Genomic DNA, 15,021 nt, shown 5'->3' on the forward strand with positions numbered 1-15,021 from the left:
TCTTCCTATTGCATGCCCAAAGGTCCTGTATTTTGTTCCCACGCAGTATCTCTCTGAGCAATATCGGTGTTAGTGCTGTCCCCGGCTTTATTTCATTCGTAGGGAGGCAACTTCAGTGATATTTCCCAGAACAGAAACAATGAGGAGTCCTTGTGGCACCTTAGAGACTAACACATTTATTTGGGCATAAGCTTTCATGGGCTGAAACCCACTTCATCAGATGCATGGAGTAAAAAATACAGTAAGCAGTATGTGTGTGTGTGTGTGTATATATGTGTGTGTGTGTGTATATATATATATATATATATATATATATATACAATCTGCTTACTGTATTTTTCACTCCATGCATCTGATGAAGTGGGTTTCAGCCCATGAAAGCTTATGCCCAAATACATTTGTTAGTCCATAAGGTGCCACAGGGACTCCTTGTTGTTTTTGCTGATACAGACTAAAACAGCTACCACTCTGAAACCTGTCTCAGAACAGAGTTTAATCTCAAAGATAACTAAATTAAATGAGGGTCTTCTCCCTCACTGAATTATAATCCAAAGGATTTGGGTACTGTAGAAGGGTGGGTGAGGGAAAAGAGCAACCTAAGAGGAGTGTCATTAAGATGGTGAGTGCGTAGCACATTTACTGTTGTGCTATTTACGAGACACTCAAAATCCACTCATCCAGCAACCTAATTTCCACTACAAAGGAAAAATAACTTTTGTTTGATTGAATAATTTAGAATTGAGCTGAATTATGTATTCATTAAAATGCCCTATCTGCAATTTGAGAACATTTAACCAGTTTCTTTGAGGGTTTAGAATCTCATGCATGAAGTATCTCGAGGAGAAGTATGATTTAGCTTCTGAAGACCATGACTGGCTTCTCTGTGCCAGTGATTGTGTTAATCAACCTGTCCATTTGAATTTATTCAGGATTGTACTCTGAGGCTTTGGGAATACAAAAGTGGGAAAGAAGTGCACTGCTGTCATCTAAACAGTTTGAATAAGACTGAGGCAACCAAAAATGACAAGGTATGGGTTTTTGATGAGTTGTGTGTGCTCATGCTGTCGTTGTACTCCTGAACCGTGTGGCTTAAAAACATGTTCTGTTACTGGTTAGTATTAGAGCCACTCAGGATGGATAAAAATCAATGATTAAAAAAAAAAAAAAAAAAAAAAAAAAAAAAAAGGCAGATTTTTTAATTTAAATTGGATTTTTTTGATAAAATGCTTTTTGAGGAAAAAACCTATCTAAAGATAGTGTTAATTAAGGTACATTATAGCTCAAAGATATCTCATAGTGGAATAGGGATTATAAATTCTAATTCTATAGTATGCGACAATATATTCATGTAATGTTTAAGAAAAGTTTTGTAAATGAGTTCCAATAGGTCATGGATTAAGGACCCAATCTCATGGGGTTCCAGTATAGATTATTTAGGTTAATCTTTCCGTCTACCCAATGGGACTCAGTGCTCAGTCTAGAAGATACCATCAGTGATGCTTAGTTTTGCAGTTCTCAGACACTGGATTTGTCTCTCCAGAGATAACATGCTTATTAACAGCAAAAATATTTTTAAATAAATAATATATAGCGGTGAGAAATAACAGACCTCAACCCTATTGTCCCTCTGCAAATTTGTGTACACAGAGTCAATCCCTTACCTCTCTCTAAAAGTGCAAAGATTCAAAAAATTTAATGAATAGAAGATTGTTGGGGGCGGAATAGATCTGAACAAGGAGAAGAAGTCTGGAGATAAATGTGAGACGGGAGGGACAGGCAGTAGAAACAAAAGTGAAACTGTTTGAGCAGCATATTCCAGAAGTCTTGAGGTCTTTCTGAGTGTAGCCTTCATTGATTTGAGATCTGCCATACCATTCTCTCACTAGAAGGGAAAACCTATAATGGCAGCAGACCATAAAAGAGACCCAGTTTGGGTCTCCTCTATCTCTGAGTTGTGAAGAATATGTATTAAAGTTATAACAACCAACAAGAATGCATTTTTATGTAGAAATCCATGATTAAATTGAGTCTTCCTGACTAGTGATTTAAATCAAATCCACCCTGAAACCAGCTGTCTTTTATGTAGGGTTACCATCCGTCCGGGTTTCCCCGGACATGTCTGGCTTTTGGGTCTTTAAATAGCCATCCGGGGGGAATTTGTAAAAAGCTAAAAATGTCCGGGATTTCCCCCCGGACGGCTATCTAAAGACCCAAAAGCGGCTGACAGGGCAGCCGTGCCGGATTGAGCCGCTCACTTGGGGCCGCTCCGGCAGCAAAAGCCCCTCCCCTGGTTCCCCCTCCCTCCCCTGCAGCTTCAGCACGCCGGTAGCAAAATGGGAGCAGGAGCTGTTTGTGCCGCTACAAGGCTGCAGCTCTGGTTTGAAACTAGAGTGGCCCAGAAAGCCACCCCCCTGCCCATGGCAGCCGGCCCTGATTGGCCAGCCCCGCTCCCTCCCCCGTGCTGGGGGCGAGTCAAGAAACAGGGAGCAGGAGGGTTGGATGGGGTGGGGGTTCTGGGGGGACCTGTCAGGGGGCAGGGGTGTGAAGAGGGATTGGGGCAGTCAGGGGACAGGGAGCAGGGGGAGGGTTGGATGGGTCAGGGGTTCTGGGGGGACCTGTCAGGGGGCAGGGGTGTGGAGAGGGATTGGGGCAGTCAGGGGACAGGGAGCAGGGGAGGGTTGGATGGGTCAGGGGTTCTGGGGGTGGCCTGTCAGGGGGCAGGGGTGTGGAGAAGGATTGGGGCAGTCAGGGGACAGGGAGGGTTAGATGGGTTGGAGGTTCGGGGGGGGGCAGTCAGGGAACAGGCAGCGGTTGGATAGGCGTGGGAGTCCCGGGGATCTGGCGGGGGCAGGGATGTGGATAGGAGTCAGAACAGTCAGGGGACAGGTAGGGTGGGGGGTCTCAGGAGGGGGCAGTTGGGGACAAAGATAAGGGAGGCTTAGATAAGGGGTGGGGTCCCGGGGGGTGATTAGGGGCAGGGGTCCCGGGAAGGGGCGATCAGGGGACAAGGAGCAGGGAGGGTTGGATGGGTTGGGAGTTCTGTGGGGGGCAGTCAGGGGGGCGGGAATTGGGAGGGAGTGGCTAGGGGGCGGGGCTACACCCCACCCCCCCCGGAGTGTCCTCTTTTTTGAAAGTTCAAATATGGTAACCCTATTTTATGGTAGTGGGTGGGAGATCCTGTTTAAGTTCTAGAAACCACAGTTCATAAAGAGTGGGATTTAGGAACATAAACTGAGCAGAATTTGTGCTCTTAAGTCATTAAAGGGCTTGTCCACACAGCAATTTAGTGTGCAGCAAGCTGGGTTGTAAATCTGCAGCACTCTAGTTTGCTGTGCACTAACCGTCTGTGTGGACCCTGCCCCTGTGCACTAAAAGTTCTATAGTGTGCTTTGACTTGCAAATGCAGTAGGTCAAAGCGCACTCTGAAACTTTCAGTGAATGGTAGTAGGGTCCTTGCAGCCAGTTAGTGCACTGCAAGCAAGAACATCTGCTTTCTGTGCACCAAATTGCTGTGTGGACAGGCTCTTAGGCACTTCTTTATAAATACAGGGTGGCATTTTCAGAACTTTCTGCAATTCTCCCAAAACTTGTGTTTGAAATTAAGATGAAGCTTTCAGTTTATCTGTTGTATACGAAACTTGCCCTTAAACCTAAAATTGTTAAGCAGAAACATCTAGTGAAACTGAAAGTCTAGCATAAAGCGATTTTGAAACTAGTAAAATTATAGCTTTAACATCCTCAAAAGTTACATTTGAGCAGAAAGTTTTTCAAAATCTTTGTAGCAAATTACCAGGAGAAGTATTACTTACTGAATTGAAACTCTGAAGTATATTTTAATTTGTACTGAAAACTCTTGGATCTGGTAGTATCCATTCTTGCCTGCACATATGATTTGTTCCATACTAGCAGCTGGAACAACACAGTACACCTCTACCTCGATATAACGCCGTCCTCGGGAGCCAAAAAATCTTCCCGCGTTATAGGTGAAACCGCGTTATATTGAACTTGCTTTGATCCATCGGAGTGCCCCGCCCCCCCGGAGCACTGCTTTACCACGTTATATCCGAATTCATGTTATATTGGGTCACGTTATATCGAGGTAGCGGTGTATTGTCCTTTCCATCTGCATTGAATCTGAGCCAGCTATCACTTAGCCTGTTCAGTCGTCCATGTGTTGCGTATCTGTGGGAAGCCATCTTTTGCTTGGCAGGTTGTTGGTTTTTTTTTTTTTTTTTTTTAAATGTGAATGTCTAGCTATTCTATCTTTCATTGAGACAACAGGGGCTTGATCTACTTCCGTATGAGTCTGGTAGGTGACACTTTCCCTCAGTCAGTCAATGTTCCAGTCTAGTGTTAGACACAGGTTTCTAGATAGTGACTTTAGGATAAAACTTGAGAGGATTTGGCCACTTGTGGTTTTTACTCCTAGGGCACGCTTACCCCAGTGTCCAGGCTAGAATCCAAGTGAAGTATTCCATTCTGCGTTGCTAATAGTCCCCTATAGTTTCAGTTGGAGAAGGTATTCTTCACCTTCTCCCCACAGCTGAGTGCTAGGCTCTCTTTAAAGGGTTTGCCATTTTCTAAGCAGTCTGTGTATGACCTGATCCTATAGGCCTGCATGTACATTCCCATCTACTTAACTGGGAGCTGAGCAGGTGGAAGGACTGTAGGATGAGGCCAAAACTTGTCAAGAGCTTTGGGATCTTTATTTGAAAAGTGCTCTCTAAATGTTGTGAAAAGGTTATTTAACAAGTTCTTCTGTGTCAGAGAATAGCGTGCAAGTCCTTCTCAAATCCACAGGTAAGCCCCCTAAGGCTGGTCCTCTGTATCATAGAATCTAGTGCTCTGAACCTAGAATTTGCTTTTAGTTGCATCCAGAGTCTCATTTCAGACAAACCTTAGAAAGCTCTTTTCCTCCCTCCACAGAAAGGAACTAGCAGTTTGATGTTTTTAAACGGTCATGAAATATTAATGAATGGAACCCTTGGAGAAAGTTGTTGTACTAATGCATCCTCCCGTAGACTGGTATAATTATTTACTCAGGCTAGGTCTACACTACAGCGGGGGGTCGACCTAAGATACGCAACTTCAGCTACGTGAATAGCGTAGCTGAAGTGGCGTATTTTAGGTCGACTTACCTGGCTGTGAGGACGGCGGCAAGTCGACCGCTGCCGCGCCGCCGTCGACTCCGCTACCGCCTCTTGCCGCGGTGGATTTCCGGAGTCGACGGTAGAGCCATCAGGGATCGATTTTATCACGTCTTCACTAGACGCGGTAAGTCGATCCCCGATAGACCGATTGCTACCCGCCGGATCAGCGGGTAGTGAAGACGTGCCCTCAGTTTGAAGGAACAGTAACACTCTTTCAGAACTATATATATACAACCCTGAAGTCTATAACTCATTTACTGCTACACCTAATGTGAAAAAGTACAATTAGTTTGTTTTAAGTGGTAGTTTTCAGGAATTATGTAACACTCTTGCTGTCACCTCATGTGATGTCACTTGAGTAAGTTGCTCCTCATGGGCTGAGAGAAGCTTGGAATGGAGAGTATTTACATTTCATTATGGTACCAGGAATCTATTCTCAGTTTCTTTCCCACCAAGAAAAAAGCCCGCAAAAGCTTATCTGCAACATGTCAGCTATATCATTGCAAGCCAGCATTATTTTACAATTCTACTATACAGCTTGCATGGAAAAATAAACAGTGTCTACATCCAGATGGGTTTCTTGGAAGCCATCGTCACTTCAGGTTGAGCTCCTTCTTGAACCTGAGAGACCTCTGCTTATTACAAATTCTCACAAATGAAGTAGCCTTTTTTCCATCTCCTCTAAAAAGCTAGCCTTGGATTGGCTCCATGCTTGTGGGATGATGGAGTCTGTCAATTAGCTTTCAAAGTTGGTGGTTTCAAATACTGCTGTATTGTTGCTTTAATTATGTATGCTAATATACTGGTCAAACCAGACATCAATTTTTGTCTCCTACTCTCAGTAGCACATCACAGCCTTCAATACACGCTATTGCTAGCATACCAAACCTTTGTTTTTTGAGAGTGGTTGGCCATCAATGAATACACTGATATTAAATTCCTCACCTGCAGATTCTCAACATTCAAACAATTCAGTCTCAGAGAGAATTTATTCTCTAGTGTTAGCCCATGAGTGAGGACCAGAAGAGAGCCCATGCTTCAGAAGTTTGACATTGCATTCAGTGTCAGAAATAGTGAAGAAGTCACTGCTGTAACTTTGCCAGTTGTGGCATTTCCCTGTCACATGGAGGCAACAGCTTCAGAAGATAGTGACAATCTTTGAGCCATACTTCATTGTATTGTGTAAAGGAATGGTCTCGCTTAATCTTGCTTTATTCTTTAGAGTCTGCTTTTCCTGTCAGCACTTTGCAGACTTTAGCTAGTGCGTTAGCTACCAATGGCTTTGATTACAAGAGAGATCAGATGGGATGTCCTTGTTTTTTCTGCTGCTTCATCTGGCATTTTATGATTTTTGCTATTTGCTCACTGTGAGTTCCCTGACGCTTGTGAGACGAGTGATTTGATTTTTGTCTTTTTATTATAATCCTGCTTCGTTGTAATGACAGTGCACATGAGCACAAGAATTAATTTTTCACCATCCATCAGGCCAAATAGACTTGTCTTGGGAAATATATAGTTGTGCTGAAGTGATGTAGAGCTGGTCTCAGGAGCAGTCATTTTAGCTGATGATCGGGAACAAATCCCACAGTAGTGTGGGCATGGACTAGATAACCTTAGAAGTCCAAATGTTCACCTGATCTGATCTGCTTCTCTAAAGGTCAAAACAGAAATTGTGCAATTTCTGCCCAGATACTTCTAGTGTGTTTCACAGGGTCACTGCTTCTAACAGAATGTCAACGGTTAATTTTAAGGTGATGGCTGGCTGAAGTTAAGAGTGACACCTGTTTACCATGAATTGTTTTGTTAGCATTATCTTTTTACTAGGTTCAGTGGTCCCATGGGCTTGCCTAATGAAAAAAATATTTGAGTGCTTGTATTTTATTCCACAATTAAATAAGTTACTAGATCTCATTTCACATCCATTAAAACCCCCCCGTCAAACTGACAATTTAAGAGTTGAACTGTGCTGCTGGGCATTTAATACCCGTGTCCCTTCTGTATCTACATTCAAAGTGTACCCTGCCTATCCTGTCTGCTAGCATCACTTATGCCACAAATTGTCTGACAGGAGTTGGTGCTGTAGGAGATACAGAATACAACTTTGTTCTTTAAATGTCTAGAGAGCCCACTGCTGCTGTTTGTCAACAAGGGAAGCCATCATTTCTACAAAATCACAATGTAAATAGTTCTATTTACCCAACTGTGGAGCTATTCTTGGTAGCTGCAATAACTCTCTCATCCTTCACCCTCACCTCCTTCGCTATCTTAAACCTTGAGTGATTTAGTATCCATGAATTGTATAGAAAGCCTGGATCCCATCTGTAAACATGGAATAATTGTTTCTGCAGAGTAGCAACAGACCAATCCCATCTGTTCTCAAGTGCTCTGAAATTTATTTCTCTGTTGATAGTGACCTTTAGAAAATGTTCCCCTCATGTTCAAACAGATGATTAGAGGAGGGAAGTACATGCTGCCTGGTTTTTATTTTCAGCGTAGAGATATTGCACAATGTATTCTTTCCTTCTCTGTAATTAAGATATTTTATACCACTAGTGGGGTGTAGATATGGATGGAGGCCACGGTGTAACCTTTTTTCCTGCTGTTTGTGCCTCTATATTTTTGTAGCTTGTGGCTTATAAACCAAACCTACATGATTCCGGTTCTCTGGGCAAGAGGGGTTATCATCTTGCATTACACTCGCTATCCAGGATGTTGAAAAGCAATGCAGCCCTTGCTTCCTCCCCAGATTACATGTCCAAATATTACTCCCGGGACTCTGCTTGCACTCCAAATAGCCAGCTCAAGAAGTAGGAACCCTGTAGTTGCTCCTGAATTGAGCTCTCAGCCATGGTTAATTAGGGACTGACCATTCACCCAGTGTTGTGCCAGCAGAGGTGCTCAAAAGCCCCTTTTAAAATGTTGCCAGGATTGCGAAGGAAGGATTGGAATCATTTCACTGTTCTGCTGGAGCTGAGCTATTCCCTCTCCTCTGAATAGGGAAACTAGTCCTTCCAGAGATGACATCTCCAGGGCTTTTAAAAATACATAAGAGTAAGTTTTTGCCTTTGCAGTCATGGGTGTTTTTAAAAAAAAAAAAAAAAAAAAAATACCAGGCAGAATTCTTGCAGGTGTGTGTGGTTTTTTTTTTTTTTTTATATAAAACAGGTTCTTCATTGCTATCCACCCTCAAATCAAACTTAGTGCTGTGCTGCACAGGCAGTATATTCAGTAGTTTTTGGGCGGGAAGTACAATATTTCCAGCAAAGGAATTTAATAGCTTTGTCCAGTAAAGCTACCTCTTTCCTTGGTTATTAGCTCTTCTGCTGAAATGAGCCATATCCCCCCCGTCCCACTCACCTTCCTTTTTACAGCACACGTCCTACTGGAAGCTGATTTATCAAAGGATGAAATTGAGATCACTTTACAAAAACATTGGCTACACATCATTGCATTCACTTTTTACACCAGACCTGGTGGCCACCATCTTCCTGTTATATGTAACCTATAAACCAATAGTGTGGCATTCTGGCTAAGGACACTTAAAATATGCGAATATTTCCCCTATAATTCACAGCCCTTAAAGGCTAAAATAATGCTGTCCTCTCCTTTAGGCTGCACCTGCTTGTTTGTTCGCTGTGGGTCTCTCAGTAGGCTCTGTGCTGACTTCATGTCTGGTTAAATTATTCAGATAGTTGCGCTGACCACTTGGGGAAGGGGGGGTACAGAAGGCAAAAATGTGATATATTTTGGGGGGAAAGGACTACTGTCAAGATATTCCCTTAAACTTGACTAAATTATTCTTTAAAATGGAGATCCCCATTAAGTTCCATAGATTAAGTGCCTAAATTAAACCTAATTTTCCCCCCTAAGTGTTTAAGGTTATAATTACGTGTTTTTTACTTCCTGTCAGAAATACGCCGTGTCGAGAATAGCCTATTGTTGTCAAGGAAATTACATTGCCATTTTATGTGACTGGTAAGAATAAAGGGGAACGATTGCTAAAATTATAGCTATTTCAAGAAAGGGCAGGGGACTGTGAGACATCCATTGCTGGGAGTTTGACTTTCTCTGAATTTAAAGTGGCTGTCCTGTTATGGACTCTTAAAGGGTGGGTTTAATCATGGGCATGTCAGTGGATTTAGCATGAGGATCGTGAGAGCCCTTAGTATCAATTCAAACAGAAGTGGCTCGAACGTTGCTTGGTTTAGTAAACTCTTGCAGTGTTTTATAAAGTCCTTATATGCTCTAGCTCAGGGGTTCTCAAACTGGGGGTGGGACCCCTCAGGGGGTCGCGAGGTTATTACATGGGGGGTTGTGAACTGTCAACCTCCACCCCAAACCCTGCTTTGCCTCCAGCATTTATAATGGGTTAAATATATAAAGTGTTTTTAATTTATAAGGGGGGGTCACACCCAGAGGCTTGCTATGTGAGAGGGGTCACCAGTAAAAAAAAGTTTGAGAGCCACTGATCTAGCTCCTCTTGAGTTCAGGGCACAGTGGAACAGCTCGCAAAGGCCAGGGTCTTTGGGTCTGAGTCCAGTCTTTACAGTGCTACATTGACTCCTGACCTATAAGTCAGCAGAGATACCAGTGTAAAACAGCATTAAGAGCCACAGCTAGGGGGCTGTGCTGCCCATTGGGCCCAAGGATATGGGCTCTGCCATGCAGCAGAGTACTAGTGAGCAGTGGGGCCAGGGAGTTGCTGATGAACCCAGCTCCCAGGCTGTTGTGACCTGTTACGCTTAGCAAAATGAGTTCCATCTTGACACACAGGCTTGGGTATGGTGAGAAGGAGAACAGTATCCTAAGTTGCCTGTGCTGTGAAGCTGGGAGCTCCACCAGGGAGGCACTTTCTCCCTTTGGGGAACCTCTTGTTTGCCAGCGGGGGAGCCTGGTTCCTGTGAACTGACCTGAAACACCTGCTGCTGGGCTTAACAGGTCTCAGGAAGCTTTGTAAGTGGAGATCATGGATGCAGGGGAATAGATATTGGGCCTTCCCAGTGCACACCAGCCCCAGTGCAGAGCCCATTTTCTTGGCCCTCTTTAGGTGCATGCTCTCTCCCCCCCCAACCCCTTACTCCCCTTACCCTGTTTTATTTTTGCTGATGCGCTTTAATTACCCTTCAAGCTATGAACTCTAAAGTAAATTGCACTGTGAAACTATGCATCTGATTATGCAAAAATATTCTTTAGTAGCACGTGGCTTATTATTTTTGCTAACCTTCCTTTTAAAATAGTCTAACCTTGGGGAAAACAGTTCAGAATGATTTTTCTTCAGTGTAACATTTGGAAAGAAATATTAAATTCTCCAGTATCTGCAATTTACCTTGGCCCCTGGGGTTGTAAATAAGTTAGTTTTCAGTGTTGGGGAGTCAGTTTCTTTTTTTAGAGTTATACTTGAAATGCTGCTGATTTTGCTCCGGTACTAATTTTGGAGTGAGTAGATGCAATTTACTGTGTACAAGTGGTCGCCCTAGGCAGGTGTGATAATGGTAATTCCATTTTATTTCTGTTTAAAGTATTCCCACAGTTCACGTCTTCCAGTTTGATGCTGCTACCCAGCTGTTAAATTACAGACACCAAATCTCTTTGAAGCGTAAAGGCTGGGACATTGCATTTGAGGAAACAGGTGGGCTGTGGATACTGCAGGAAGACAAAGAAGCATCACTTCTACTCTACAGGCCTGTGGATGGACATTGGCAGGTTAGATGTACTCTGATACAATTGCCAATATCTTGTGTCTGCGCCAGTCCCCTCAGCAAAAGGCAGAATAATTGAATGAAAATTAAATGGCACAATTGCTTTAATGCATTATAGCTCTGAGCTGAGGTCAGATCTGGATCTGATCAGAGATGGGCTCATCCTACTTCCCTCATTTGTGCAAAACACAGCATTTAGCATGACTCGCAGTCTCAGCTCAGGAGATACCCAGGTCTGACCTAGACAGGTCAAGATTGAGGTACCTGCACAATGGTTGGCAGCCTTAAACCTGGTTTAAACTAGCATCTCTGCTCTTAAGCACAAATGTCACTCGACTAAAAAAAAATACCCCGTACACTCCTCTCAAATTTGTCCCTTCTCAGACTTTTTTTCTGGGTGGGAGGCCCTCTGCAGCTCCCCACATCATCATCTTACCCTAACCCAGTGGTTAAACTAAAAGGGAGCATAGGGGAATACAGCTCCCCCTCTTCCCAAAATCCCAGTGAGAGCTCCCACTCCTCTATGGTTTTGAAAAACTGCTTCCCTCCTAACTGGCTGGTGATGAAGGCTTGCTGAGAGGGGGGGATTTCAAATGGGAGCAGCAGAAGGAGCTGCCTGACTGAAGTCAGTGCTACTAGTACGCTGAGCAGCTGTACTAGTTTCTTGGTCGTAGTCTATCACCCTAACCTTGTCCCAGCAGCCAACTGACTCTACAGGACGAGTGTCAGCTTCCACACTGAAGAGCGTGACACACTGACCTAGTGCTGCAGTCCAGGAAAACTACCTCTCCTCAGTCCATCCCAGTGAGACATGTGCTAACTCCATTGCTAAAGTGCTTTTGGTGGTAGGGTGTAGATTCTGCTAGTGGCCTTCAAGAAGAGGGAGCTAAAAAGAAAATAAAGCATGGAGAAAAATGCGCCCTGCCCACCCTTTTTCTGTACCTATCTCAAAAGGAACCTCTGTGAGGAGAAAAGACAGTGGTGGCCCTGTTGTTAGTATCTGTTATCGTTCCATTGAGAACTGAGTCACCAAAGCTGAAATGTGAGCTATCAGATTCCCTATGGTAGCCGTTAGATTTCCAGACAATAAGTTCATCACCCTTGTAAATCTAAGAGTAGTGGGATGTAGTTGGAAAGTTTTCATTTTAAATTTGTTTCATGAGAGTCTTCTTGGTTCACCTCTTCCCCAAGCTATTTCTTTATCTCATTGACTTCTAGAAAATTGATTCCCATTTTTCCTTCAGATCCTTGGCAAGCTCTGTTTTCCAGGCTGCCTTAGGTAGAACACGGTGACCTCATGCCAGGCCTCAATGATGAGTTTGTGGGAAGGAAAGGTGTTCTGTTAAATCTCCCTTTCTTCATGATACTCAGTTGAGGCTTTGCATTTCTCATTGTGCTGGTCAGTGTAATGCGCTTTTTATGATTGCTGCTGAGGAGCGTAGTGAATAGGTGTTCTTTCTTTTCCCAGCCTGTTGCTGATGACAAAGGATTAATGAAAATGTCAAAATACCTGCACGACAACTGGACAATGTTTGAAGGTGAGCAACTTTGTCAAAAGGGCCAGGGAATGTGTTACGAGGTGAAAGCACAAAGGAAGGAGTCAGATCAGAGTTGTGTTCATGGCTCTCCTTCTGGCTCTGGACAAATGGCTTAGGATATGTCTACACTGAAGTTGGGAGCTTAAAGGCAGCCCCTACATTTCTAAGTTGAGGCACTTTGAGAAGACAGTACAGGGAAGCTTGCTCTACCACTCTGTGCTGTACCTGAAAATGAAAATATTAAGCATTTATTTTGGTGGAGGTTTTGTTTATGGTTTTTGCCCTTGGTTTTTCTAGAAAAATGCCTTTTTAATTAGCCTGCAGGAACCAGGCATTTTAAAACAAACTTAATTAGAATCGCCAAGGGTGGGTGGGGTAGGAGTCAATGGACGCCTTGCTATACAGACAGGTGTGGCTTAACTCTGTGCATGATTGAGGCCTCATGCTAGGATGTTATGAAGCTTGTTTTAAAAGAAGGAAAAGAAACCCTAACTTCCATCCTTGGAGGGCTATTATATATGCAGAAAAATTATCAGCCCATGTAATTTGGCACAGTTGCTGGAAAATTAAATTTAATACCTTTAATATCTAATCTAGGGAGTATTTTCTGTATGCCATTTCCGTTAAAATCTACCTTTTGAAGGTAGATTTCTGCATCCATTAGAAGGGAATGTGTTTGTAATGCCTGTGTTTTACACAGCTCAGATGTTTCAAGGTAGACCCATTTAAAAGCAGGGTCCCGAGTGAGACTGAATAATACAGAACTATAGTGGAAAACAAGTCAATTCTGAGAGTTACTTTCCAGCATAGCTAATTACCATAATGTATTATAATAGTCCCTGGGTATCTGCAGCTGGGAAAGGAGGACTATTCAGAGCATAGGGATTATTATAGCTAATTAGCGAGAGGAGGCTCAGTTGATGAGCACCTATTTCAGCTGTGTAATTAGTGCTTTTACAGATTATGAAAAAAGGTACTTACCCTACTTGATAAGACAATGAGATTGCTTGTGTTGCTTCCTCCCTTAGACAGCTGGTGATCATGGAATCTGTAAGACCTCTTGTAACCTAAGATTATAGAAGCAGAAATTGAATACTTAAACCTTCAGTTGAATAAACTATTGCCCCTGAAAAGAGATTCTGCAAACCCTTAACATAGTCCAGTCCGGTGGAAATTACAATTGATATGTAGCTTGATTAGTAAGTAAACAATGCCCCTCTTCTTCCAGCCCACACCTGTCTGTTTCTCCTTTTACTTACAGTTAAGGATTTTTTTTTTTTTAGGTGGGAGAAGGGATGGGGGGGGGAAAGGAATCACAGATGGGAATCAGACCACCCCCACTAACTGCTTCTAGAAACACAATAACTCTAATCTGTCAGTTTTAGTCTATACTCCCCAGAGTAACTTTCCAATTATCTTCCTTGACTGTTCAGGCATTTTACAGGAATGACAGATGAGTCATGCTCTGAGTACATTTAAACAGAATCTTTAAGGATGTACTATAATAGGCTCACAAAGGAGTGGCGGAACTTGCAGGGATCGGTGCTGGGAAGTTTGTGTATGCTTATTTCATAATGTCCTGTCTGAATTTTCTAATGTGTGTTTTTGTGTGTGTTTTTTTAAATGCACGGAATACCAAACTAAACCCAGTACTCTAACTGGAGCCTGTGCAGTGTTTGAGCATTGTGGAATAATTCAGATTCTTTAATGCACTCCAAGGGGGTCTTTAGTGATATTACCAAGACCAAGATTTTCAAGAATAGAAGCCGAGAGTTAGAATTTTTATATGCTCCTTGACCCTCATTGATGTCAGTTGAGCTGTTGGGTGTTCAGTACTCTTGAAAAGTCAGGGAGGCCTAAGTATGGATTTCAAATTCTAACTTTAGGCTGTTGTTAAAAATCTTGGCCTTGGTATGTATGAGTGTAGTAGTGATACTTGAGTGCCTCATCACATTTAAACAGAATAAAAATGTTGTGCATTAAGATATCTAGAATTATAGTGCAGGAGTCAGGAATATTTTGTTTAAAATTTCAGTGCAAGAAGTAGTTGAGAATAGTGCTCAAAGCATCCACGTTGTCTTGTTTTTTCTGCCACAGGTTCTGTTGGGACAGAAAGTTGCTACAGCAGTCTTTACAAGGCCTCATTCGACAACATGGCTATTTATCTACAAAAGAAAGAGGAAAGACTACAGCAGCAGCAGAAGAAAAGAAAAGAGCTGCAGCATGAATCTAATAGACAAACTAAAAAGATCAGAACAAGAGAATCATCCTAGCCATTAACTGCACCATTTGCTTGTAACTTCTACAACACTGAAAGAAACCGATCTAGGCCCTGAACTTTTTTTTTTTTTTTTTTTAAGCAAAGTGAATGACTGACAAACATCAGCATTCAGTTTGCATGTCAGATAGGGAATGGCTTTAATGAATTTTCTTGTAATGACAATATCCTGCTTGCAACAGATATTGTATTTACTGTCTATATTGTTCCTTGCCATTTGTTCTATCCCAGCAGTTGGAAAACTTATTACTGGTAATGCAGTTTTAGTAATCTGAAGCACATTATCTTCATATTGAGATAGTGCTTTACTTGGAGAATGGGATTTCTCTTATCTACTGGACTCCACATATAACCTA

At 42.7% G+C, this 15,021-nt stretch overlaps 1 protein-coding gene across 2 annotated transcripts in view; it reads left to right on the forward strand.

Annotated features, from left to right (window-relative positions):
• The window catches only part of LOC113406410 (tRNA (guanine-N(7)-)-methyltransferase non-catalytic subunit WDR4-like), a 36,130-nt gene extending 21,369 nt beyond the window's left edge, over window positions 1–14,761 (forward strand). For both annotated transcript variants that reach the window (XM_026651154.2, XM_026651159.2), the window contains exons 7-11: window positions 930–1,028; window positions 9,061–9,125; window positions 10,670–10,853; window positions 12,318–12,387; window positions 14,485–14,761. In XM_026651154.2, the coding sequence (XP_026506939.1) occupies window positions 930–1,028; window positions 9,061–9,125; window positions 10,670–10,853; window positions 12,318–12,387; window positions 14,485–14,660 (594 nt within the window). In that variant the 3' untranslated portion in view covers window positions 14,661–14,761. The remainder of the gene's footprint in view (window positions 1–929; window positions 1,029–9,060; window positions 9,126–10,669; window positions 10,854–12,317; window positions 12,388–14,484) is intronic.
• Window positions 14,762–15,021: the final 260 nt, after the last annotated feature.

The sequence above is a fragment of the Terrapene carolina genome, unplaced genomic scaffold (assembly GCF_002925995.2).
Source record: "Terrapene carolina triunguis isolate 2854851 unplaced genomic scaffold, T_m_triunguis-2.0 Scaffold30, whole genome shotgun sequence".
NCBI classification, from domain to species: domain Eukaryota; kingdom Metazoa; phylum Chordata; order Testudines; family Emydidae; genus Terrapene; species Terrapene triunguis.